This window comes from Ahaetulla prasina, chromosome 3 (assembly GCF_028640845.1).
Source record: "Ahaetulla prasina isolate Xishuangbanna chromosome 3, ASM2864084v1, whole genome shotgun sequence".
NCBI lineage: Eukaryota > Metazoa > Chordata > Lepidosauria > Squamata > Colubridae > Ahaetulla > Ahaetulla prasina.
In genome coordinates this window covers 175,991,771-176,019,144 of record NC_080541.1, presented here as the reverse complement: position 1 = coordinate 176,019,144, position 27,374 = coordinate 175,991,771, and the positions used below count along the sequence as shown (strand labels likewise).

The window sequence follows — 27,374 nt, the reverse complement described above, 5'->3', positions numbered from 1 at the left end:
CTTCGGCCTCCTGTATCAATCAGGCCCCAGGGGCTAATCGTCGGCCTTCTGGCAGACCCTGCCCCAACTTGACAATAGGAACAAACCACTTTAAATGTCAGGGGTTCCTGGGAATGGGGGGGTTCTGCACTGACAGATGAACATGTTCCCATTCCTGAACCTTCCAGGGGTAGCATATCCCCTGCTGGCAAAAGAAAAAAAAATGTTGTTTTTCATGATCAAGATGGTGGCACTGTCCTTCCACCCTGGTACACAAAAGGAATATAAGCAACCCATATTGAAAAAAAAGAAAAAAGAATAGCGTTCCAATAAGCAAATAAAACTTACAAATGCATTTAGTTCTTTACTGGATTAATATCCACCTTTTGTTCAGGAGGTAAAAGTGGCATATATACTGCTCCCCCTTTTGTCATTTTCCCCACAGCAACAATCTTATGAAGTAGGTTGGACTGAATTAGAGAATGGCTGACCCAGTTACCCAGGCAGCTTTGATGGCTAAGAATGGACTTGAACCCAGGTCACCCTACTCCTAGTCCAACACAACATCGCAACTATAACCAGTTGAAACCAAAATGGCCAGCAGCTATAATTTAGTAATATGGAACAAGTGCTGTCCCGGTGCCTGGAAGCCGTACAGGTCTGGATGGGGAGAAACAGACTCAGACTCAATCCATCCAAGACGGAGTGGCTGTGGATGCCGGCACCCCGGTACAGTCAGCTGCAACCGCGGCTGACTGTTGGGGGCGAGTCATTGGCCCCAACAGAAAGGGTGCGCAACTTGGACGTTCTCCTGGATGGACGGCTGTCGTTTGAAGATCAGTTGGCGGCCGTCTCCAGGAGAGCCTTTTACCAGGTTCGCCTGGTTCGCCAATTGCGCCCCTTTCTTGACCGGGATGCCTTATGCACAGTCACTCATGCTCGCCACTGCCTGGATTATTGCAATGCTCTCTACATGGGGCTACCCCTGAAGTGCACTCGGAGGCTCCAGTTAGTCCAGAATGCAGCTGCGCGGGTGATTGAGGGAGCCACACGTTGCTCCCGGGTAACACCGCTCCTGCGCAGTCTGCACTTGCTACCTGTGGTCTTTCGGGTGCGCTTCAAGGTGTTGGTTACCACCTTTTAAGCGCTCCATGGCTTAGGGCCCGGGTACTTACGGGACCGCCTGCTGTTACCTTATGCCTCCCACCGACCCGTACGCTCACACAGAGAGGGTCTTCTCAGGGTGCCGTCCGCCAAACAATGTCAGCTGGCGGCCCTCAGGGGAAGGGCCTTCTCTGTTGGAGCACCTACCCTCTGGAACGAACTTCCCCCCGGTTTACGCCAATTACCTGACCTTCGGACCTTTCGCCGTAAATTGAAAACATATCTGTTTATCCAAGCGGGACTGGCTTGATTTTTAAATTTTCAAATTTCTGAATTTTTAATAATTTTAAATTGGGGTATTTTAGTATAGGTCAATTCGACGGTTTTAATTTTCGGCCATCTTTTGAATATGTATTTTAATTGTTATTTTAATTTTGTATATTATTGTTTTAATCTGGCTGTCCTTCGGGAGAAGGGCGGTATAAAAATCTAAATAATAAATAAAAATAAAATAAACAGAGAGGCGTTTGCTTTGCTGGGATTAAGATGTGGGAGGAAGAAGAGGAGGAGAAATATCCTATCAGAGAATAGTTGCTCCAATCCATATTGTGCATTCAGCATCATTGGGCACTGGAATGATCATAGCAGTTGTAAGTGATTTGGATGTGGTTACAAGCATTTAACTTGAGGTCCATAAAATAAACTGGCTGTGCCATAGTTTATTGCTTCTGAAAGTTCATTTACATAGCCAAAGAGATTTAAAGGTAATCATCCTGAGCATACAACCTTTATTTACATCAATAAAGCACTGGAGTTTGTTACTGCCATGCATCCTTGTTGCTGACATTCAGTGTTTTATCTGTTTCTCAATTAAATTTTCAACATCACAGAGATTACAATTTTGCTTCAGTTTACATTATATTTATTTGCTTACTATTTATATTGTGCATCTTCCTCTATCATTGAGCTCAAGGGTTCTGGATGGTTTCTAGGTTTTGATTGGGCCCTTGTCCACTTAGCGGCTGTAAGGAGGCTGTCTTGTTATGTCTTCAAATCATGCCTTGGCATTTAGAATATGATTGAGTCCTAAAGATATACTGATTGTAACTGGGTTTGTTCTGTTTCAGTCAACTCACTTTTATTTTCAAATTGGTCATTACTTGGTCTCTATCCCAGGACAATTGATTTATCTTCTTACATTGCAATAGCTCCTTTATTTGGGAAAAATAAATTCAGCTGCAGCTAATGTTGGCTTGTAGTATCAACTCCTTTGATGTTTGGTAGATTTTTTTTTATTTACCTGCTAAATTGGCAGTGATCCATGCAATAGTTTTGTAATACATTATTTTGTTAAATGAGAGACAAGATCCAATTGTCTCAATGCCAGGAAGGCAAGTGACTGGTTTTTTTATTCAATGTTGTTGTTCCTTCAGATATTCAGAGAAATTTCCTTTTTATGTTATTGTATTTTCATTTTTCATTTTTATTCTTTTGTATACTGCTTAGAGTTGCTTCGGTGGTTGAAGCAGCTAATAAATTGTGTAGAAATAGAACAGAAGAGTGCTATTGCCTTTTGAAACTTGAATTCATTAATTAAGCACTGCAGTAGTTTTACCTATGTACTCAGTCTTTCTTTCCTTAGATTTTTACTAGCAATGGTTTAATCTGCAGAAATCTTGCCAATAGAGAAGGTTGAATTATATGATTTTGAACGAGTTCATCTCACCCTTCTTAATAACATTTCTATCACCTACCTTTCTTCCAGATTTGAAAGTATGCTGGTACTTTCATACAGATTCCTAAACAGCCTTGTATATAAAAGATGGAAGCTTGTTTATTTTTTTAAAAGAACATACCAGCATAGATGGAGTTAATCGCCTCCAAGCTGAAGTTTGTAGTTTTGTTTTCTTTCAATTTATATCCTTCACTTAAAAAGGAAAAAAGGTGGGGATGAAATCGCCCAGCAGGTGACATATTCTAAGAGGGAGCAGCGAAATCGTGTTAACCACTTCAAAATCTCATATATTCAATCGGCCTCTGGCAAGACATCTGCCTAATGTTAGCGCTTAAATATCCTTTTCCATTTTACATGCATTCAAGTCTCATTTGAGTGAAATGAAACGGTATTATTAAAGGGAGATTTTGCACAAATGGCCTGAATTTGACATGTCAAGTTCAATGAGGCTGTTACATATGTAATGCTGAGAAGGGGCTCCGAGGCTCCTGGCACTTGAAACAGCACCAGTGGCTCAGAAATGAAATTTGCATGCAGCCTTTTCCCTCCACACCCTTCTACTGAAACCCACAGAATGCCAAGTTGAAGCTTGTGCCTCATAGAAGCCTGGGATAGGATTTGGGAATAAAGCAATTACTGGTCTATGGCAAAGTGATTTGGGAATAGAAATGCCCTCTCCAAAAACTCAGTATCTTGACTGGTGGGGGGGGGGGAAACATTAATAGGATCCTAGTTTTGAAATATCCCTAAAGTCATCATCTTCCTTCTCTCCTAACAATCATTGTGCCACAAGATATTGGCTACCCTAAACAATTAATTGGAAATAGCCTTTCAAGCTTCTAATATGCAGAATACAAACATTTGTATATTACATTTGTATCTTTGCACATGAGCACCTGACATTGGTTGGCAAGATGGTCAGGATCTGAAATGGATTCTACTAAGAATAAAATATTATATTTCATAGTTTGTTCTCATGAAGATAGGGTAATCTAGAAAAAATTCTAGGTCACCATGGAACTAGTTATCCAATGCACTTTTGAGTCGGGAAAGAGGATAAAACATTTTTTCACTCTGCTGCCCTCCCTACATATCATTTGCCAAGGCAGAAGAAATGAAAGCTAGACCAGATCTTTATGCCATCATTTTTTGAAGGATTACCAATGAATCTGCTCATCTGCTGTTTTGTCATCTCTCACTTTTATTTGTTGTTGCATTATATTGTAAATTTCTTGGCAAAGAGGCAGCTATAGCTGCAATAAATCATTTAGTCAGTAAATACAATACATCCATATGCTGTACAAGTTACATAAAATATGTTTTAAAAGAAAATAGAATTTTAATTATTTCCCTCTTGAAAGGGAAAGTGCCTACGTATTCAAAATGTTTTCCTCTCTCTTAGGAACGTGTTTTAATGTTTAATTGTAGGGTTATATTTGTTATTTCTCCATATTTTGTTCGGAAGATTTAATTGTTGATCTATATCCAGTATGTAATGTTCTCCTGCCTTCTTTCTTTTGCATTATATGGTCAGTAGCCTGTTTCATTACTACTGCCAAAACATAACAGATAGAAGGAAATCAGGTATACTGCATTCCACCAAGCTCATAACTGGATAAGACCCATTCAATTTGAAAAAAAAAATGCAGTGTTTTGCCATCCTTTACTATGGTGATCATTAAGATTTACCTTACAAGCAGCTTATAAGCAGTATAACAGAATTATCTGGATTATTCAATAATTAACTGTTCCTACTGAGAACTGTACATTCCAAAATCCACCAGAGGAACCAACTCCCAAAAGAATTCCAGACTATACCATCAACCCTCCGAAAGGATAAATGAAGTGCATGAAATACATATAACCCCTATTGTCACATGCCTTGATCTCCTAGGTTTATACCCAAGATTGTAAACTAACCAGGTAGCTCTCAGAGGCCTCCAAAGCAAGCAATAATTAGGTTTTACTGATTTTTGCAAGAGATTAGAGATATTTAGATTTTCTTCTTCTACAAAGCTGATTAAAATACATGGTACATATATCATCTCATCTTAAAAGCAAATTCACAACTAACTAGGCATTGAGAGAAAGTGACTAGCTAGTATTACACTCAGTGAGAATTAAACCCAGGTGGCTCCCCATCTCCCTTCATCCAGTAACCTTTTTCTCATCAATTTCTCTTTTATTTTTTTTCTCATCTGCTTTTTAAAAATGCTCATCTTTCCCTTTCTTCCCTCTCCTTCCATTCCACCTCCCCCACCCTCCCTTGATATCATGGCGACATCTCCAAGCCAAGTACTTTTAATTTCGCCTGTGGCCCTTGCTGACACTGTGGATATGCACAGCAAGTTAAATTCCCGCCTGATCAATAAAGCAGAAGCTGTGTGTCCGACTGGTCGATACTTTTTTATCTGTCTTCAGCCCAGTCCTGCTGATGACAGGCCTCCTGTGCTTCACCAAAGACACTCAAGGGCAACCAGATTTTCAACAACACGAGCATTTTTTTTTAAAAAAAGGAAAAAAGTTGTAATTATTATTATTTTAGGATTAGCTTTTAATTTTAGAAAGTATTTAATACTGTATATCCCTGTAGAAAGAGATGTCAACTAATGGAATTTGGCCTTTGCTTGAAACATCCTAATGATTTATCTTAATTTTTAATTAATTTTTTGTGAATTAATTGATTCCTGAGTCTTGCCAATTAACATTGTAATGGGTGTATGATAAATTCTATGGGAGTAGAATTTTTTTATTCTTGTCACTGAAAGGGCCTTGGAAAGGGCATTTTTTCTGTGTTTCCCCTTGTACACAGCACAGTCTTTCTCTTTTCGAGTTACAGCCTCACTTACTTAAGTAGTGCAAGGTTCTTTTGTAAATGGTCAGTAGTGTTAGCATATATTGAAGCTTTGCGCTGAGATTTCTGTCAGTTACTTCATAAGATTCTTTTCCTTCAAGATTCTTCTCCTTTTATATTAAATTTGTAGATGACACCAAATGATTGGAAGGCTAATACTGTAGAAGACAAATTTCAAAATCATCTTGCTACATTAGAAAAGTGGATTGAAAATAACAGAATGAAATTTACTAGACAACACAAACTTATTTAAGAAAAACAAAATGCAGAGTTATAGATGAGGGATAGCTGGCTTGGTGATAATATACCAAGATGTATTATGAAAAAGATTTTGGAATGGTAGTGTACTACAAGCCAAAAACGAGTCAGGACAGTGAGATAAATACAAAAAAGACAAGTTTTGGATCATAAACAGTATAGTTTCCAAATCACAGGAAATAAAGTTTCCATTATATTCTGCATTGGACAGAAACTGTTCTGTTAAAATGAGCAATATTTTATGAAAACTCAGAAACACAGATCAGGCTCAAGGAAGGGCAACTAGGATGATCAGAAGACTAAAAACCAAGAGAGACTGAAGAAAGTGGATGTATTTAGACTTGAGAAGAGTGAACGAAGAGGGAAATATAGTAGGATCTTTCATGTTTCTGAAAGGTTGTCATATAAGAGAGGGCCAAGAATTGCTCTCTATTAGAGAAGGGCAAATCTTGTTTCTGTCTTTAAGAAAGAGAAACAAAATCATTACAGCCCGATCAGTTTGATGCTGAGGCAAAATTCAAACAGATTATTAAGCAGTCAGTTTGTATTTAGGGAAAAATGCTTTGTTTTGACAGGAGTCAACATAGGTTTAGCAAGAATAAGTCATGCCAAAATAACCTGGTCTTCTTTTTTGATAGTGCTTGGTTCAGGAATGTTATGGACCCAGTGTACCTTGACTTCAAAGCATTCAGAAGGGTGGGGATTCTAGAAAAGAAAATAAGATGTTTAAATACAGGCTGGACAGTACTACTATTAGATGGATACAACGCTGGTTAAAAGTTGCAGCCAATAAGTGTATGGCTCTGCATCAAGCTGGGAAAAAAACCTATAAAATGGCATACCATAGGGCTCCTTATTAGGACTTATGCTCAACAACACTTTTAAAAATTACTTGGATGAAGGATTAGAAAATATAATTATCAAATTTGTGGACAATGTGAAGTTAGGAGGATAGCAAATAAAAGACAAGATAGAACAGTAAGCAGATACAGAAAGAGGAATATACCAGTGCTGTCAACAGAATGATCAGTGTAGTGATCACTCTGTCAGTAGTGTAGTGTATAAGAAACATCCTTTGCACAACAGCATATTTTCCTTGCAAGATATGTGTGTGTGTGTGTGTGTGTGTGTGTGTGTATACACACACACACATACATATATATATATATATATATATATATATATATATATATATATATATATATATATATGTGTGTGTGTGTGTGTGTGTGTATGTACCGGTATATATACATACATATACATGTGTGTGTGTGTATTCAATGGAAGTATAAAGCTAGGTCACATTTTCTGGCTGAGGCTCTAAATGTGGTAAAGCCTGAACTAGTCCTCAGGTCACATATGTTCAAGCTCGACACCATTCTTGCTTATGATGTTAAATGAATCTGGCAACTCACCTGGCTTCTGTTTCCTCTATATATAAAAAGGTTAATAAAGGCTGTAATTTTAAATGTGCCAGTGACCGTGAGCTATTTGGCTGATGAAAAGCGTACCATATGATTGAACTAATTAGCTAATAAAAGTGAGGCCAAATACACTGCTGAAGAGGCAAGTGGGTTTAAGCATGGGCAGAAGGATAGCTTGGGCACCTGAATGGCTAGGAAAATGTTTCTGTGTCTTTTTAAAATTCCTTTAAGGATAACTTGTATGAATTCTTATGAGCCATTAAAGTCAGAGCTGGGGATTAAGATACATATCCACATTAATCTTCCTTCTGGCTACTATCTTATCTTTAGTTGGCTGGCATCATATTTTTCTGTTCCCATCTTTTCATTTCCTGAGAATGAAAGAGTTAGCGTGTTTGGTCTATAAGGAGAGGCAAAAAATGTATTTCAGCACTTAGTTGATCTTAATGTGAATAATTGCTTCATGGAGTTCCGTCCTAAAGTTGCTGCATACAGACAGAAAATTTCTGCTTATCCTTAGTTCATAAGTAAAAGCATTTTTAAGCTGTTTACCAATACAAAATGCATGTTATCCTGATTTGCAGGCTCTTTGTTAGGGTCTTAATAAAGGCAAGGGATTGCCATTTACACCATGGCCAAGTCATTTGCCTGAATTGAAGTTAATTTGTTTCAGCAGGAACTGTAATTCCTACTACTGATCTCATTTGAAGAGATGCCTAGATGATAGACATTTAGATTCCTCAGTCACTGAGTACTGAACTGCTTTTAAAAAAAAATTCCAAAATTTATTTTTAGCTCACAGTAAATGCAAACCTAATTCTCTGCTGTGTAGGGTAGCTTTTTGTGAATGTATAAACATTAGTTTAGTTTTTTGAAGCTTGGGTGCTCCATAGTTCAAAGGGGCAAATAGTGAATTCTCCCCTTGCAACAAAACACCTTTTCCCCTTGTGTATAGGCTGAATACTACAAATAGCAATACTGCCTCATATTAAGGTAGAGGCAAAAATGGGTTTTCAATTTTGCCTTGATATATCTTCCATCATTAAGCTCTCAAACAGTTCTCTCTCTATTTTGGTGCTCAGTTGGAACTGAATTTGCTAAGGATATGGATCTAAATGTAGCTCAAAGAAAGCATTTCATTGTTCATACTATTGCTGTTGCTTTAGAGTAAATTTTTCAGGCAATTCTTATTTAAAAGATATAGCGTATGCACTGAAAATAGGAATAATAGGAAAAGATTGCAGCTCATTGCTAGAGCATTTACTCTGCAACTTTAGAGAACTCGGGAAGAAAAATCCAATTTGAACTTTGAGAGATCTGTTGCTGTTAAAAGCATTGAGATAGACTAATGTTCTTACTTGGTATATAAATAAATCTTATGTGCCTTATTTCAAATAAAAATCTGATTGCATCATCAAGTACTTGCATTCATAAACTTGCTCTTTCAAAGGAAAGCTTATATCAAAGCAACACAAAAACAGGTTTGTACAAATCTTAGGTTTAAGCAAATCTTAGGGAAATCCACTATTAACCAAAATGATTGATACACCATTATGTTCAAATTGTGTTAAGATTTTTGGAGGACTAATTGGAGATGGAACTAACAAAGGGAAATGGCTTAATCTAAAAATTAACCTTTTAATATAGTATTTGCTCAGTTTGACTCTAATACTTTTGTATCATATATTTCCCAGTCAAATTCAGACCATATGTCTCTGTGTGTGCACACATGCACAAAATACTTCCTTACCATTCTGTCTTCCCATGGAACTATCTGGGATCAAACTACTTTTAGATAACCTTTTCACTGCTGTCTGTGGCCATTTTTTACTCTTCTGTATAGAAAGGCAATACGTTGCTCCAAAGAAATAGTTACCAAGAGGGTTAATTTCAAACTGATATTAAAATGCTGAATGAGATGATTGCTGAATGATGAGTGCTTTCCAGTTACTTCTTTCATCTCAGTTGGATCTAAGAAATGCTCCATGATCTTGTTAACAAGATGCGTAAGAGATGTTTTAGAGATTATTCAAGTGAACAGTTGTCCCAGTATTAAGAAACTGAGTTCAGACATCCCACAGAACTGTGGTTTACCTAACATCTTATTTGAACTAATCACAGTTTGCTTAGCTCGCACGAGCTAGGCCAAAACTGGTTTACAATGATATAGCTGTGCATGCTTATTATGTCTGTGGGACATATTCTGGACAGCCTTATAACAAACCAGAATAGATGTTTAAATGACTGGTGGTGTCAAGAGTATTCTAAGACTTTTAAAATAGTAATTTTCCTGTCTTACCTGAGACTTTTTCTAAGCAGAAAGCTAGATATTATTTCTTATTTATTGTATTTTTAGAGCGCCCAGAGATCTTTGTGTAATTATTGAATCTTAAACTTTTTTCAAAGTACTTACAATGTGTACAATCTGAAAGGTATTGCTGAATGCTGTAATTTTATCAACGTAGAGGATGACAAATTACAGATGATTTGTTAAACTGTCATCCCAAACAATATGGACAGACTGGAAAATGTATTTTGTTTTTGACGAGGAACTTTGGAAGTGCAGATGTGATTTTACAAAACAGCTACAGTAACACAAAATGGAAATATTTTTGAAGGGGGAATTTTTTCAGTGGCTTTGACTAGTTGTTTATCAACTTGCTTCTTTATATTATTCTTTCCAGCCTAGAGGTTTTAGAATGCTGATATTACAGATTATAAACTATAAAATAGTTAGTTTCTTAGCATATGGACATACTATCAAATACTTCTAAATGTGTTTGTACACAGATATGCACGTTGTATTTTCCTTTATAAATGCATCATTATGAAAACTAAATTCATCTTAGCCAAGATACAAAGCCTGTATAACAGATATCCTGCCTATCAAATTTCCCCATCCCTTAGAAGGTAAACTCTCTCTTCCACCTGATCACTCTTTTCTTATAATTTGCTTCCATATAAAAGGAGCAAGTAAGCTGTGTTATCATAATGAACTGGATAAATAATTCCCCAAACAGATTAAAACTAACTATAACTTGAAAAGGGTGGGTAGGTAGGGGTGTGAAGTAATTATATTTTATTAGCTAGCAAAACACAATTTTTTGCTTTCAAAGGATAATTCTATGTAAATCATCTTAATTAGAAATGTCAGAGAAACCTGTGAAGATCATAGCTAGCAACTAATTTCCTATGTATGGGTTATAATTTAAACCACATGGATCTCTCACTGTGTGGCAATATGCTGGCTATGAAATAAAGTTGGGAGTGTTGTCTGAGGTTATTACTATGTAAATGTGTGATGATTTCAGACCACTGCTGACTTGCTTAGTGATTAAAGAGAATTCTGAGGTCTCCAAAAATTGTGCTCTTTGGAAGGGCCTGGAGCAAAAAAAAATTTTTAAAGGTGCTGAAAGGTGTTTGAACTTTAAAGGTCATGATTTTCTTTACCATTTTTAATTTTCCAGCACTGTTTATAGGAAGGGTTTTCCCCCCTTTGCTTATAGCATTTCAGCTAGTAACTCTGTAATGATCTCTCAATGAAGGAAATATAAAAGAAAACCACCGTAATATATTTGTCAAGGTATACAGAAATTATGTAATTAAAACCCTAATTTCTGACCTCAGTTTTAGATTCAAGAAGAAGTGAGTTGGAAGAAATGTGTAGATTAGATTTTATGTTCTTATTAAAGCAAGCAATATAAATTACTGTTAAGAGAACAGGAGATTGAATAATCTGTGGTTTGACCTCATAATTCCTGTCTTTATTTGAAGACATATCCAAAGATCAAAATATTATATTCAAAGTTAATAACTTGGATTACTATTAGTTACATTATTTTGACAGATAGTATTTGCATTTCCTTTCAAATACCGGCTCTCTGCTCAAATATTCTTAGTACATTAAAATGCCACTACTTTTAAGAAAATAAAATTTGACTGAATTTTATATATCATACTTTATGCTGCCTAAAATAATTTGCTATTCTCACTACCCTGTTTCTCCCAAAATAAGACCTCCCCAGATAATAAACCCAATCCGGCTTTTGAATACATGAGTTAAAAATAATCCCTCCCTGAGAAAAATCCCTCCCTGAAAATATTTAAACGCATGCGCAACCGGTCACCAGCATTTCCTCTGGTTAGGGTTAGGGAGACAGAACTGGAAATCAGGTAAGATGGCAAGAGGAGCCCTGTCTTGCTTCACGCGCCTCAAAATAATAAGACCTCTCTGAAAATAAGGCCAAGCACTTATTTCAGGGTTCAAAAAAAATATAAGACAGGGTCTTATTTTTGGGGAAACATGGCATTAGTGTCTTTTATCCCTATCTTATATGTGCACACACATCTACACCCATATTTCTTTATTGGTAAGAGTAGTTAACTGGGTGTCTTTGTAAGGACGACTTTGGACTTCCATTTTAGGGAATGCTGAGATTGTGACAAAAAAGTCCCCAGCTTCTATGTAAAGGCAAGTGTTACATAGAAGGAAACAGCCTCTAGGAGACAACCCTTCCCAAATAACCCTCTTTGCTTCATTTTACAGCATCTAGCCATCTGCCAACAAAAGGCAGATTAAAGCCAGCCAAATTCAATTTCTACTCACTGCTGCCACAGCTCGACATCTGGGGCTAAAGTGTCCCCAACAAAGCGAACATGACAGCCACATTGCTTTTTTGTCACATCCAGTAGCATGTTGATCTTCTGAAAGTCTCATAAAAATTTATTGATGTCTCCCATATTGCTGTGATTGGGAAGAAAAGTGTGTGCGTGCGTATGTGTGTATTAATGCTTCTGGAATAGATTTGATTTGATATGTCTTGTTCTATTGTCAGCATCTGTTTAGCAAGCCTTTTTAATACTTTCTGGCTGCCGATCAGTCATCCCTAGCTTGGGATGCTGACTTGCATACAAATTTTATTATTAAGTACAATTCTTTCTCTCCACCATCTCCTCCTACTCCCCTAACCACCACCCGCATCCATCCATCACCCACCCTCCCCAAGAAACAGAGGGGGATCTCCAGCTGTGGGAGTCATGCGGTGCAAAACATCAGCTTCAGTAACATATATCAGAACCCTATTTTTGCCTGTTGTAGGTGCTTTGTATTGGTAAATCGAATCATGGGGAAATCATTTATTTCCTAATGCTGTTTGTGGCATGTTAGTGAGAGAATTTACATGAGAGAGATTACTTTAATAACCAAAAAAATTACAGTGTGGGGTCTCCCCGCCCCATCGCCTTTGATATGTAATTGTTTCAAATTTAACCTGTCTCGAGTGAGGTTGAAAGGCATTATTAAATGTGAAGCATCTTGTTCCGGGGAAGGAACGGAGAAAGCGGGAGGCTCACCATGGTGTGAACCTCCTTTCAGCCGTTAAATAGAAATGGAGTGAAATTAACAAATCAGCCAACCAAATAGAGAAGGAATTCCTATAGTTTGCAGAAAAGCCTATCTAATTTTAGTTATTTTCTACTCATCCACCCTGTGTCATCTTTTCTTCAGACCCAGCTCTGTATGATGTCTATGTTTTTCATTCCTGAGATTGCGATTGTATATCTATTCTATTTGAAAGCTGTTATATGAACTAGCCCGAGTGTTTTGTGAATGCTACTAAATGTTACTTAGATTTAGAAATGCAGCTGAACATCAAATTGCTTCTCAATGGAGAGCACTGATGGCCAACTACAGGGTAACAGGGCAGTTCATATGAATAACCCAGCCCATGGAAGATACCAATTTTTAATGTGTGTGGGGGCAGTTATGTAGAAACAAGATTGGTTCAAACAGGATAATGAATACTACAGCTTTTTAGTAGAATCTGTACTCCAGCATCAGTAGTCATAAGAAGTAGCACATTGTTTGCTGCCCACACTATATAGCAAGTTTCTATTGTTTTTATAGAAATGCACTATATGAGAGCCACAGTGGCTTAAGAGGCCTTGAATGCTAATCTTCCCAATAACCATGAAATCCAAAATTTGGGGCAGTCTCATTCTTTCAGCCAATCTGACTTCACAGGGATGTTATGGGGAAGATAGGAAACAAGGACCATTATAAAAGCTGCCTTGGGTTGTACAAACTAAAACTAACTAGGATTAATGATAATAGTAATAGTTGCCTTGAGTGCAATTCCAAAACAACTGGAACACCATTTGGTCACCATCGGCATGGACAAAATCACCATCTGTCAATTGCAAAAGGCAACTTTACTTGGAACAGCGTACACTCTGCGATGATACTTTTAACACCATCAAACGCCAACATCTGCCTATCCCAGGTCCTTGGGAAAGACTTGATAGGTGGATAAAAATGCCAAATCCAGTCTAAACTTCTGGCTGACTATGCGACCAACACCCCCCCACCCCAACAACAACATATTTTAAGAAGCTACTTGGTCGATACCCAGGATTCTGGCAGCAACCAGTATCAACCATCAGAGGCAGTCAATGATATTTGTGATACATTTTTAAATGTTAAGTTGACTGAGTGTCATGTTTAATGAATAAAATAGATAATAATAAAAATAATAACAGATCAAAAAATTGCAGCTTCCTGCAGTAACACCAGCAGAACTGCAAAAATTTGCCCTACTCGGAACATCATATTTTTTAAGAAGATACTTGGTTGATACATAAGATACTGGCAGCAACTGGTATCAACCATTAGCACCAGCCAATCGTATTTGTGACACATTTTTAAATGTTCAGTTGACTGAGTTTCATGTTTAATGAATAATTATTATTATTATTATACAATATATGTTGATGCTTTTCTAGAACACCTATAAACTAGAAATACAGTCCCTCACATACTATATTGAACATGGATTTCATCCAGGTTTCTATTCTAATAGCAATCTGAAGAGCCAACCAAATAAAGAATGCCTTTATTTTTCTTTTTGCTTTGTCTCAGGCCTAGCTAAACTGGAAGGAACCCGTTTAAGTATTGCCTGAATAAGCATGCAGCCAGAGCATGCTGTTTTTCATTAATCTATATGCTCCAGTATTCTATGTAACATACAGAGGGATGTGATATTGTTGCAATTGAAGCTGAAGACTACTTCAGCTTCAATTGCAACAATACACGAGCACACAATAGATTTAAGCTTAATGTTAACCGCTCCAATCTTGATTGCAGAAAATATGACTTCAGTAACAGAGTTGTTAATGCTTGGAATAAACTACCTGACTCCGTGGTCTCTTCCCCAAATTCCCAAAGCTTCAACCAAAAACTGTCTACTATTGACCTCACCACATTTCTAAGAGGTCTGTAAGGGGCGTGTATAAGAGCACAAGCGTGCCTACCGTTCCTGTCCTATTGTTTCCTCTCGTTATATCCAATTAATATAGTTATTACATACTTATATATATGCCTTTATATTATATAGTTATTTCATGCTTATGCTTATATATACTGTGTGACAAAATAAATAAATAAAAATAAATAAAATGTCTTCCCAGTTTCTAGATTTTGTTTCCTTTAATACTTTGCTCTAGGCTTCAATTCCCAGTTATTTAAGGATTTAATGCCCCCCCACCCGCTAAATTGCATGGGGATCCAAAAGAGGTCTGAGTCTTGCTGAATGGCTAAATTGCTTCTTTATTTATATACCATTAATATCCCATCTTTGTTGTATGGCACTTATAAAGTGGCTAATGATAATTTTTAAAACACATGCATACTGAAATTGAAATGGAGAAAGCCTGGCTTGAAAGGTAGGTTTTGATTCCTTTCAAGAAAGCCAAAAGATTGGTTGAAAGAGTATATTCCATACATTGGAACCAACAGAAGTCAAGTTCCCATGTCTCTGACAACGGAGCAGCTTTTCCTTCTAAATTATATATCCAGAATGATTCATACCAAGGATTTAAGCTATTTAAGACTTCAGTGATTAATCCTGTATTTTAAATTATATCTGATAAACAATTAACAACAAATACAGGTCTTCAACATGGTTGTAATACGTTCCTTGTATAATCAACCACATGAGGCCTTACATTGTATGCTAACAGAGGTTTTTGGACATTAACTACATTCTCTTCTATGCAACCTCTCTCTTGAAAGAATATTCAGAAGGATCTTCTGGCGTTTTGTTTTTTTTCCAGCCATTTGGCCAAAAATTGTTATTAGCATTTGGATGAAGAGCTGGCTTGCCTGCTTTTAACCTGTACTTTAAATAATATCTGATAAATAATTAACAATGAATACAGGTCTTCAACATGGTTGTAATATGTTCCTTGTATCATGAACCACATGAGACTTTACACTGTATGCTAACAGAGGTTTTTGGACATTACCTCAAGAGCTGCTCCCCAAATCAATGTCCTGTGTAATACAGAACTGAAATGCTGTAGAAACTTTCTGTAGTTTGGTGGCTGAAGTTTCTTCTTGCATAACAGAAATTTCAATGTCTTGAAATTTCAATGGGAAATTTCAATGTCTTGAAATTTCAATGGGAACTTCAATTTCAAGTTCCCTATTCAACTTCTATGTTAATAAGTCTCTTTCCTCATCTATGCTCCCCAGGGTTTTGAGGAGGAAAAATGAAATGCAAATTTAATAATGGGTAGTCCCTGACTTACAACAGTTCAATTAGTGACTATTCATAGTTAAAACAACACTGAAAAGAGTGATTTATGACCATTTTTCACATTGACGACCATTGCCATAACTCATGTGATCAAACTTCAGGTGCTTGGCAACTGATTCGTATTTATAATGGTTGCAATGTGAGTGACCTTCTGACAAGCTTAGTCAATGGGGATGTCAGATTCACTTAACAACTGTGTTACTAATTTACCAACTGCAGTGATTCACTTCACTGTGACAAGAAAGATCATAAAATAGGGCAAAACTCACTTAACAGAACAGAAGTTCTGCTCAGAAACAGAAATTTTGGGCTCAGTTGTGGTGGTAAGTTGAGGACTACCTTTAATAAAATGGAAGTAGGAGTATGGTACAATTGTGATCTTTTAACTTCCAGAAGTTTACTCTGATGGATATGAATTTTATGGATTTGCGCCCCTTCCTTGATCGGGATGCCTTATGCACGGTCACTCATGCACTCGTTACCTCTCGCTTGGATTACTGTAATGCTCTCTACATGGGGCTCCCCTTGAAGTGCGCTCGGAGGCTTCAGTTAGTCCAGAATGCAGCTGCGCGGGTTATAGAGGGAGCTACACGTAGCTCCCATGTAACACCGATCCTGCGCAGGCTGCACTGGCTGCCTGTGGCTTTCCGAGTGCACTTTAAGGTGTTGGTTATGACCTTTAAAGCGCTCCATGGCTTAGGACCTGGGTACTTACGGGACCGCCTACTGCTACCACACGCCTCCCACCGACCCGTACGCTCCCATAGAGAGGGACTTCTCAGGGTGCCGTCCGCCAAACAATGCCGGCTGGCGGCCCCCAGGGGAAGGGCCTTCTCTGTGGGGGCGCCCACACTCTGGAATGAGCTTCCCCCGGGTCTACGTCAAATACCTGACCTTCGGACATTTCGTCGCGAACTAAAAACACATCTCTTTATCCGCGCGGGGCTGGCTTAAATTAGTTTTAAGGGGAAATTTTATTAATTTTAAATGGGGTTTTTTAGTATGGAAATTTTTAATCTCAGGCTAATTTAAATAAGTTTTTTAAATGGTATTTTAATCTGTATATTGTATTGTTTTATTTTTGCCTGTACACCGCCCTGAGTCCTTCGGGAGAAGGGCGGTATAAAAATCAAATAAATAAATAAATAAATAAATAAATAAATAAATAAATAAATAAATAAATAAATGGAGAGGGTTTTACAAATAAAGCAAGTAGGACTTTGAAATCCTCCTTTGGGAAGAGGTTACCCTACATCTATTTATGTTTTCTTCTTTTTCTATTTTGATAGTAAGAATGCTCTACTGAAGGATGTCATGGCCCCAGGCACTCCCAAGGTAAGTGAGCCAAATCTAATTAATTTCCATTATCTTTTCTGTTTCTACAAATTTTACATTATTTATCTGATAACATTTCTCCTTTCATCTTTCTTCTGCTTTTCTCCATGGTACACAGAATCTTCCTTCCTTCCTTCCTTCCTTCCTTCCTTCCTTCCTTCCTTCCTTCCTTCCCTCCCTCCCTCCCTCCCTCCCTCCCTCCCTCCCTCCCTCCCTCCCTGCCTAACTCTACAATTGTTGAAGCCATTACTGTCTTTATTCATACAGATCCCTCAGGGTAGTATCTTGGTGCATAGTGAAGATATTTAAAAAATGGGTAGAATAGTTATTTTAAATAGTTCTAATGTAATTGGCATTAGCCTCGAAACCCTTTACCTTCATTTTGAACTTTTGGAAAGCTGAGCATGCCAGCATCCCTGCCTGTTCTCTTTATCAACTATTCATATATTGGATCATAGAGATAGTGTTACAGTTAGTGCAGGGTTAAACTATATAGAGCTACAGAGTTAGGATGCTGGCCATACTTCCCTGCAAAAGTGTGCTTCGCGCAATTGAGAGTCATGGTGTCATATTTTATCATAAGCTTCTAGTGTTATATGTATTATGTCCTATGTTATAGTGTTTTAGTACTGCTCTAGCAGATTAAGACCTATGATTATTAATAATAGCAAATGCAACTGAGGCAACCATGAAAATGCAGAATGCAAGAAAAGGTTTCAGTTACAAATCAGGAATCTTCAGACTTGCATTTGGAGATTTAAAAATGTAGAAAACAAAAGAGCATCATGAGAAAAAGCTCGTCTCGTACTTTCTGTTTATGGTCATTGCTGGCTTGTGATATCTCTTCAAATACCAAGCCTGAAAAAGAATTAAATCAGCATATTAGCTGTTTGGAGGTAAATATTTGTGACAGTTACTACATAACCAATAAAAGTCCTTTTCTCCTAGCAGGGATGAATCTTAGAAGCTTCAAACAACAAAGAATCTAATTTTTTTTGAAGGGGGGGATTAAAACAGAATAGTGAAAGGGTCCTGTGTAACCAAAATTACATATCTGCTGGGACCACAGATTCTCTTCTGTGCACCCTCTCTCCTGAAATAATATTCAGAAGGATCTTCTGGTGTTTGGTTTTTTTTCAACCATTTGGCCAAAAATTGTTATTAGCATTTGGGTGAAAAGCTGGCTTGCAGATCTAAAAAAATATACTTAAAACAAGGCCAAACTTAAAATGACTATGCTGGTTGATTGTCCTGGGAATTGTTGTTCCTCAGCATCTGGAAAGCCACAGATTCCCTACTTCTAATGTACGGCTTTAATTTGCTGCATTATTATCCATAAGGAACTGTCATTCATGACACTCATGACAAGGTGTTAGAACAGATGTGTTGGGACTATAACTGCCTCTTGAGCTTCTTTTGACTAGGAATTCTGGGAATTGTAGTCCCAATGCATCTGGAGGGTGAACAACTGTGGAAGCCTAAGTTTCTGTATATTCAGTCACTTTGCTCAATTATATGGCTGAATCCCTCTTGATTGTGTTAATACTCTCTTTCTCTAGACATTATTAAAATTACCAATTACAGCAAATACTGCTTGGGCAACTCCTGGTCTTTGCTTAAGATGCAGAAATTCTTTCTCTTAATGATAACACATCCTCATCAGCTTTCATCAGCATGAAATCCTAAATATAGTATCTAATAAGGATTTCCTTAGGAATGAATATTGTTATGATAAAACACAAATGTGTACCGTAGTGTACAATTTTCTGTTTCCTGCTCTATCTGCTGTTTCTGGTTCCAAACCAATGTTTAACACAATTTCCAGGACCTTGTTACATTAAATTAAATTTGTATTTAATTTTATTGGGTACACCTTTCCTAGAAATGGAATTCCCAAGATTCTTGTTTGTTTATTCATTTTGAAGATTTTACTCTTTGATCTCCAGGGCTGCTAGCATATTCAAATAATAAAAGATAAATAAAAATTATAGTATTTGCACCTACAACTAGTGGCAGAAATATGGCAGAAGTAGGGCAAGGTTGGTGTACAGATTTTAGGAAAGTACACATTTGCCAGTAGGCTACTACATTCTTACCAAACAAGTTTCTCTAAGAGGTGGTACTGCTTCTGAAAGTAAGTTTGACTATATCTGCACTTGCTGGTTACTGCATTTATTCCAAATGCCACATCCTTTTTTTCTGAAAGTCTCGGTTTGAATCAAAAGCACCTATCCCCACAAAAGAAATTTTTCAGGGTTATCAGGTAGCTGGTGACACACTTGAATGGGAGCCAGTTCAGTTCTCAGCTGTATCCAGTATCTGTTTCCTGCCATAGATTGTTCCCAAAACCCAACATAAGTATTAGACTCTGCATATGTAATCATATGGTAGGCAGCAGAAGAATGGAACTAGGAAGTAACTGAGCTCTTGTTTGAAGATATTGTTGTTTCCATAGTTGGCCTGATCATTTTCTTGGCAGATATTTGACTTGGCCAACCCTTGACAGATTGTTGCATTATGTACTTGCAATGGAATGTAAAAAATATTGTGTCAAATAAATCAGAGTCTCATTCCACTCAATTTTGCTATTTAAAATAACTGGAGCTGTAACAGATCAATTTCTCAGATGTATATATGTATGAACAGTTCTCTGCATCTATCCATTCTTTGGTCACTAGATAAAACCAGACTTGTCTTTCTTTTGGAGAAGAAGAAAGAAATAATCTGACATTAGTCTTTATTCCTAAGCCAAAGTATATTTCCCTTTTGTTGATATATCCATAAGTCTGGACCAAGGATCATGACTTGGAATCACTGACACAGTGTCAGTAAAAGTGTGGTCATAACAAATAATTTTTCCATTGCTATTTGTAAGAAAAAAGAATTCAGTCAATTTTGTTATATAAAGTAATTTACTATGGCCTTTTTCCACTCAAGAATCTATAAATAATGTCTGGATTGATTTCTTTCTTTCTTTCTTTCTTTCTTTCTTTCTTTCTTTCTTTCTTTGGTGGTGGCACAATGGTTAGAATGCAGTATTGCAGGCTAATTCTGCTGACTGCCAGGAGTTCTATTTTCATTGGCTCAAGGTTGACTCAGCCTTCCATCTTTCCGAGGTTGGTAAAATGAGGACCCAGATTGTTGGGGGGCAATGTGCTGACTCTGTAAACCGCTTAGAGAAGGCTGTAAAGGACTATGAAGCAGTACATAAGTCTAAGTGCTATTGCTAGTTCTTTCTTGACTTTGCTTTTAATAGTTTTTTTTAATCAAGTAAGAAGAAAACGACCAAAATAAAAGAAACAAAAATGAAATAGATTTTGAAGCAATACTGTCTAAGATTAATTCTAAAAAAAATAGAAACATTAAATTAGAGTTTAAAATCAAAATATCTTCAATTTATCAATTTAGGACTTTATTAAAACCAACCACCCTAGTCCCATCTCCCCTAATATGGACATTGTGCAGATGCATAAATGCATTGATGCATAACTGTCAGAATGCTCAACAACAAACATGCAGTAATGAAACTCTGCAAAGGAGATGGAGTATTTTTATAGCTTATTTACAATTTCTATTTGCAAATGTTTTATTTTATTTTCCAGCTATATGAGCTAATGAGTGCCTGATCACTAAATCTAATGTCCAGTCAGTTTTAAATTCCTTTTCCCACAGGTCCTTCATAGCTTATTAGACCATTTGTGTCTCATACATTATTGTCTGTGCCCAGTTATTAAAATCTCAAAGGAGAAAGTATTTGATGAAATTGTCTCCAGATATTTTACTATAGACAATGTGCTCTTTTCTGAAATTTCTCTCTAGAGTTTGAATTGGGAAAGATATGATATAGTATCAGGGCCCTTTGGGTCTATAGATGTTAGAAACAGCATTGCTAGGTACTTCTATGATGACCTTGGGGAAATTATAAAATACCTCAGGGCTTCATATTTAAAAGTAAAAGACAATTAAAAGATGAATAATTAAATCTGCTCATTGTGACTGTAGGGAGAAGGAAAAAACCAAAGAACTGTCTATTGTTTTTGAAATATGTCAGTATTTAGGGCTAGTATTCATGCCAGAGAAGATAGTAAAAATATTGGTTCTATATAAATAAGATAAAAATCTCATTTACTGAGACAGGGGTCCTAAATATTGTTTGTTGAAAGGAAATTTTATTGAAATTACTGAGTTTACTTCCAGGCAAATATAACATAACAACAGAGTTGGAAGGGACCTTGGAGGCCTTCTAGTCCAACCCCCTGCCCAGGCAGGAAACCCTACACCATCTCAGTCAGATGGTTATCCAACATTTTCTTAAAAATTTCCAGTGTTGGAGCATTCACAACTTCTGAAGGCAAGTCGTTCCACTTATTAATTGTTCTAACTGTCAGGAAATTTCTCCTTGGTTCTAAGTTGCTTCTTTCTTTGATCAGTTTCCACCCATTGCTTCTTGTTCTACCCTCAGGTGCTTTGGAGAACAGCCCGACTCCCTCTTCTTTGTGGCAGCCCCTGAGATATTGGAACACAGCTATCATGTCTCCCCTAGTCCTTCTTTTTGTTAAACTAGACATACCCAGTTCCTGCAACCGTTCTTCATATGTTTTATCCTCCAGTCCCCTAATCATCTTTGTTGCTCTTCTCTGCACTCTTTCTAGAGTCTCAACATCTTTTTTACATCGTGGCGACCAAAACTGGATGCAATATTCCAAGTGTGGCCTTACCAAGGCATTATAAAGTGGTACTAACACTTCACGTGATCTTGATTCTATCCCTCTGTTTATGCAGCCCAGAACTGTGTTGGCTTTTTTAGCAGCTGCTGCACACTGCTGGCTCATATCTAAATGGTTATCCACTAGGACTCCAAGATCCCTCTCACAGGTACTACTATTGAGCAAGGTACCACATAAACGGTACTGGTGCATTTTGTTTTTTTGGCCTAAACGTAGAACCTTACTTTTTTCATTGTTGAATTTCATTTTGTTAGATAGCACCCAATGTTCAAATCTGTCAAGATCTTTCTGTAACTTGAGCCTATCTTCTGGACTGTTGGCTATTCCTGCCAGCTTGGTGTCATCTGCAAATTTGATGAGTTCCCCATCTATCCCCTCGTCCAAGTCATTGATGAAGATGTTTAAGAGTACTGGGCCTAAAACAGAGCCTTGGGGTACTCCACTGCATACTTCCCTCCATGTGGATGTAGTTCCGTTGAGGACTACACGTTGAGTGCGGTTGGTCAGCCAGTTACGAATCCATCTGGTGGTGGTGCTGTCTAACCCACATTTTTCTACTTTATCTAGTAGTAGGTTATGGTCTACTTTATCAAATGCTTTACTGAAGTCCAAGTAAATTATATCGACAGCATTCCTCAGCATTCCTATCGACAGCATTAAATATATTTAAGGTCAAAATGTCTTTTCTATTTTTCTATCTTTTTTTTTAAATTTTTCAGGAGAAATAGAAACTATCTGGTTCTGATTACTTAACATTAGTTCAAACATAGTTCATAATTCAGGTCTACGTCAAATACCTGACCTTCGGACATTCCGTCGCGAACTAAAGACACATCTCTTTATTCGCGCGGGGCTGGCCTAAATTGGATTTTTAATGGGAAATTTTATTAATTTTTAAACGGGGTTTTTAGTTTATGGTAATTTAATTTCAGGCTAATTTTAAATAAGTTTTTTAAATGATATTTTAACTTGTATATTTGTATTGCTGGTTTTATCTTGCCTGTACACCGCCCTGAGTCCTTCGGGAGAAGGGCGGTATAAAAATCAAAAAATAAAATAAAAAATAAAAATAATTCAAGCTTATGAACTGTGAGATAGACAATAGAGGAGCTCTAATCTGAAATCAAGTTCAAGCATGATTTCTCTCTAAACAACCAAATAGAAATTTATTGAAATGCTTTAAGTTTTAGGAACATTGCCTAAATCTTACAGTAGATTTATATTTTAAAAATATCTCAAGTTCAATGCAAGGCTGAGAATTGGCTAATGCCTATCAATGCAGAAACTATTAAATTAAATCAGGAGTGGGGAATGATGGACAGTTGATAACATGTAGACATCAACTGCCAGAATTCCTGAACGAACCATACTGGCTCAGGAATTCTGGGAGTTGGTCCACAAGTCCTAAAGGGGCCCTAGTTCGCCATCTCTGAGTTAAATGGAGCAATGCTATGATACAAATTGATGTAGATTTGAAGTGGTTCGATGTGATTATGATGTTACAAAAGGATAGAAAATGAAAGTATCCTACATCCAAGCAAACTGGAATAAGTCTTCTTCTCCCTCAGTTCCCTCTGCAGCATAGATTCTAGGGCACTTGTCTCAGATGTAACACAAACTGAGGGTCAAGTTGTCAGAATGTTCCTTCATCACACATTGCTGCATTAAATGCTTTTAAGTCTTCTCTTTTTTTTAATTGAAAAAGTTTTATAATTTTTTTTCAACCATTATTCCCCCCCACCTCCCTCCGCCCTCCCCCCTCTCCCCTCCTCCCTCCCCTCGACCTTCCCCCCCACCCCACCCCCCGAGACTTCCCAGAGCAAAATACAGGGTATTACATCTAACAATCATAAGCTAAAATACAACAATAAACCATCACCCATAACTTCTCCTCTCCCCTTTGCAACCTTAACTCCCCTTTCCCATTTAAACAAATACACTAATACAGTACAATTCCTATAATCACTCATAAGCTATTTGATACTTTTTAGTCTGATATTTGTTTTGAATATAATCAATCCAACTTCTCCATTCCAATATATATTTTTCTTGTGAATAGTCTTTCAAATACGCTGAAATTTTTGCCATTTCTGCTAAGTTCGATACTTTAAGTGTCCATTCTTCAATTGTAGGCAAATCTTCTTTCTTCCAATATTGCACAATCAAAAGTCTCGCTGCTGATATTAAATTTAAAAACAGTTTAGTCTCTATTACTGTACAGTCCGTAATTATACCCAATAAAAATAACTGTGGTGTAAACTTTATCTTCTTTTTCAAGATATTCTGCATAATCCACCAATTTTTCTCCAAAATACTTCGATTTTTGTACAAGTCCACTATATATGATAATAAGTAGCATCATCACAATCACATCTCCAACGTTTAGCTTGCATATTCGGATACATACATGCCAGTTTTTTAGGATCTAAATGCCATCTATAAAACATTTTATAAAAGTTTTCTCTTAAATTTTGTGCTTGGGTAAATTTGACATTTCTAACCCAAATTTTTTCTCACGTTTCCATCATTATAGGTTGCTGGATATTTTGTGCCCATTTTATCATACAATCCTTAACTAACTCCATTTCTGAGTCTATTTCTATCAGTACGTTATTTAACCTCTTGATATGCAATTGGCCTTGATCTCTAATTAGTTTTACCAAGTTTTCCTCATTTTGCACGATACCAATTTTCTGGTCTACTCTCCATCTGGCTTGCAGCTGTCCATATTGAAACCAAGTATAGTTTATCCCTTCTTCTCTCATTATAGTTAAAGATTTCAATTGTAATTTACCCTTTTCTACAAAAAGAAGCTCTTTATAAGTAATCACCTCCTGTTTTTGTTCTATATTTATATTCTCTATCGCATGTCTAGGGATTGCCCATATAGGTATTTTATCGTCTAACTTATATTGGTATTTCTTCCAAACCCTTAACAAAGCATTTCTAAGTATATGACTTTTAAAAGTCTTATCCACTTTCTTATCATATAATAAGTAAGCATGCCATCCATATAGCAAATCATAACCTTCTATATTCAATATTCTTTCCTCTGTTAAATTAATCTAGTCACTAATTAGTGACAGAACAACTGTTTCATAATATAATTTCAAATTAGGCATTTTTAAACCCCCTCTTTCATATATATCTTGCATTGTTTTTAACTTTATTCTCGGTTTTTTACCCATCCAAATAAAATTATTAATCCCTTTCTGCCACTCCTGCAAATTTGCATCCTTTTTAAGTACTGGTATCACTTGAAACAAAAATAAAAACCTAGGCAAAACATTCATTTTTATTGCTGCTATTCTTCCCAACAAGGATGTTTTTAAGTCTTCTTGAAGTCAGGTTTGGATACCCAAAAGGGGCCAGTGGGAGTCTGAGTTTACTTGGTTTTGAAAAAGTGCCCGAAAATAAAAATGCTGGTGTTCACAACTTGGAACTGATACTTCTGGTGCTATGATAAAGCACAACAGAGGCTGCTATCATTCATTGCATTGGGGTTACAGTTCTCAAGTGATAACAGCTATTAACAACACTTCGACTGCTTCCCCACTATGCAGGGGAGGGCAGGAGACAGAAAACATGTCAAGCCATCACCTCCATGTTAAGTGATAAGTACCTATTTAGATGGCAGAGTTAAAGTCCAACGCGTCAGGCAGGAAACACTTACCGCAGAGAGAAGGAAAAGGCCAGAGCGAGATACAAAAAGCAGGGTTAGGGTATTTGTTGTGCTGACAGCAACTGTGATTGATTGTTTAAAAGAAATAAACTGCCTGTGTTTTCAGGGCTATCAAAAAGCAGGAGCCCAACACTTAATAGTTTCAAATGGGTGGCCTTGAAAGGAAACAAAGTGTCACTGCTGCCAGCTCACTGTTTGCCACTACTGACTCCTGACCTGCCTCTTAGAGAGGGGAGGAGGCAGTTGGGATGGGAGAGTGGCAGTGAACATGCAATGCAATTGTGAGGCCTTTTTCAGTGTGATGATGGGACAGACCAGCTGGATCTGTAAATGGAAGTAAAAAGGAAAAGTGGGAAGAAGGGATATGAAAAGACTGGAGGGGAGAGAAAAGGAAAAGTATGGAAATAACCTCAGTTCCACAACCTTTCATTGGGTAAGGGCTTCAGAAATGAGGAGTCCCATGTGATTTCCCACTAGGAATTACCATAAGCTCATTTGCACTTAATCACAATACACTTGTGTCCGGCATCTTTTCTTTTTTCCTGCCGTGTCCTCCCAATATTTTTAAAGCTCGTCCCCAGCCCAGAAGTGAGACATATTTAAGACATCCTTAGATCAGAAATAACTCACAGACTATTTTTAGAGGACATGTCCTCATGATTCAGGCTCTGCCCATCCTCAGTCTATTGGCCTGGTAGGCTGAATTCATTTTTAGCTATTCTGATCTTAAAATAGCATTTTCTTCATTTCTTCTGACACAGGTTTTGTAGTGCAAACAATTTATGACATCTCATTCACTACCTTAATGATGATTTGGTCAGGGATCCTATTGGCTGTTTACGGCTGCTGTGATCCTACCCTGTCCCATCACTGGACAATGCCCTCCATGCCCTTTTTGATTTGAGCTGTAGGAGAAGCCAGTCACCTGATTTTTATTTCTACATAATGCCAGATCTGTGCTTCACAAAGTGCTACCTGAAAGACTACTAGATTTCTTATTAAAGTATTTCAAGAGAGCTGCTTGAAAGGAAAAATTGGCTGCAGGTCAATTCAAACCGGGAAAGAAATACATTAATTGTTTTGTCTCAAATGAGTGCAAAAGAGAGATTAGTTCTGCTTGAGTTCAGACCACTAGTCCAGCTATGTATCTAATCACTGGCATAGCCCAGGTGTTAATTGCCTTGATAGTATTTCCTCCACTGAGTTTTGACTTTTAAATCTTCACTCTCATGATATATTTACTTCTAACCTTCTTCTTGACTTCAGTGTGATTGATGCTGTCAGCTTCAAGATGACCAGGTGATCTTCATCCAGAATCTTGATGTTATTTCCATAGGGCATCTTGATTCCTTCCGTTTTTGGTATTTTCTCCTGTTGATGGTAAGAGTGGCACATTTGCCCAGTTCAAACTCAGTTGCAATATCTTGGCTGCATATGCAGACAGTGTTGAGCAGCGATTCTATTTCAGAGGGGGGTTTTCCATACAGGTTCAGATCATCAATGTAATGGAGATATAGAATAGCCTGGCAGATATTTTCAATGGCAGTTTTGTTGACAAGGGGAGCAGTCCAATAACAAATAGTGGTGGTGATAGTGAATCTCCTTGAAAGATTCCTTTTTTGATATTAACCTCTCTCTGTCATCATTGATCAGCAGCCTTGTCTTCCATTGTGCCATCTATC

At 37.2% G+C, this 27,374-nt stretch overlaps 1 protein-coding gene across 1 annotated transcript in view; it reads left to right on the top strand.

The window, feature by feature from the left end:
• LOC131195263 (E3 ubiquitin-protein ligase Rnf220) overlaps positions 1-27,374 on the top strand; it is a 307,990-nt gene that overhangs the window by 253,988 nt on the left and 26,628 nt on the right. Inside the window, exon 4 of the mRNA XM_058177039.1 lies at positions 17,238-17,283. Coding sequence (XP_058033022.1) covers positions 17,238-17,283 — 46 coding nt within the window. The remainder of the gene's footprint in view (positions 1-17,237; positions 17,284-27,374) is intronic.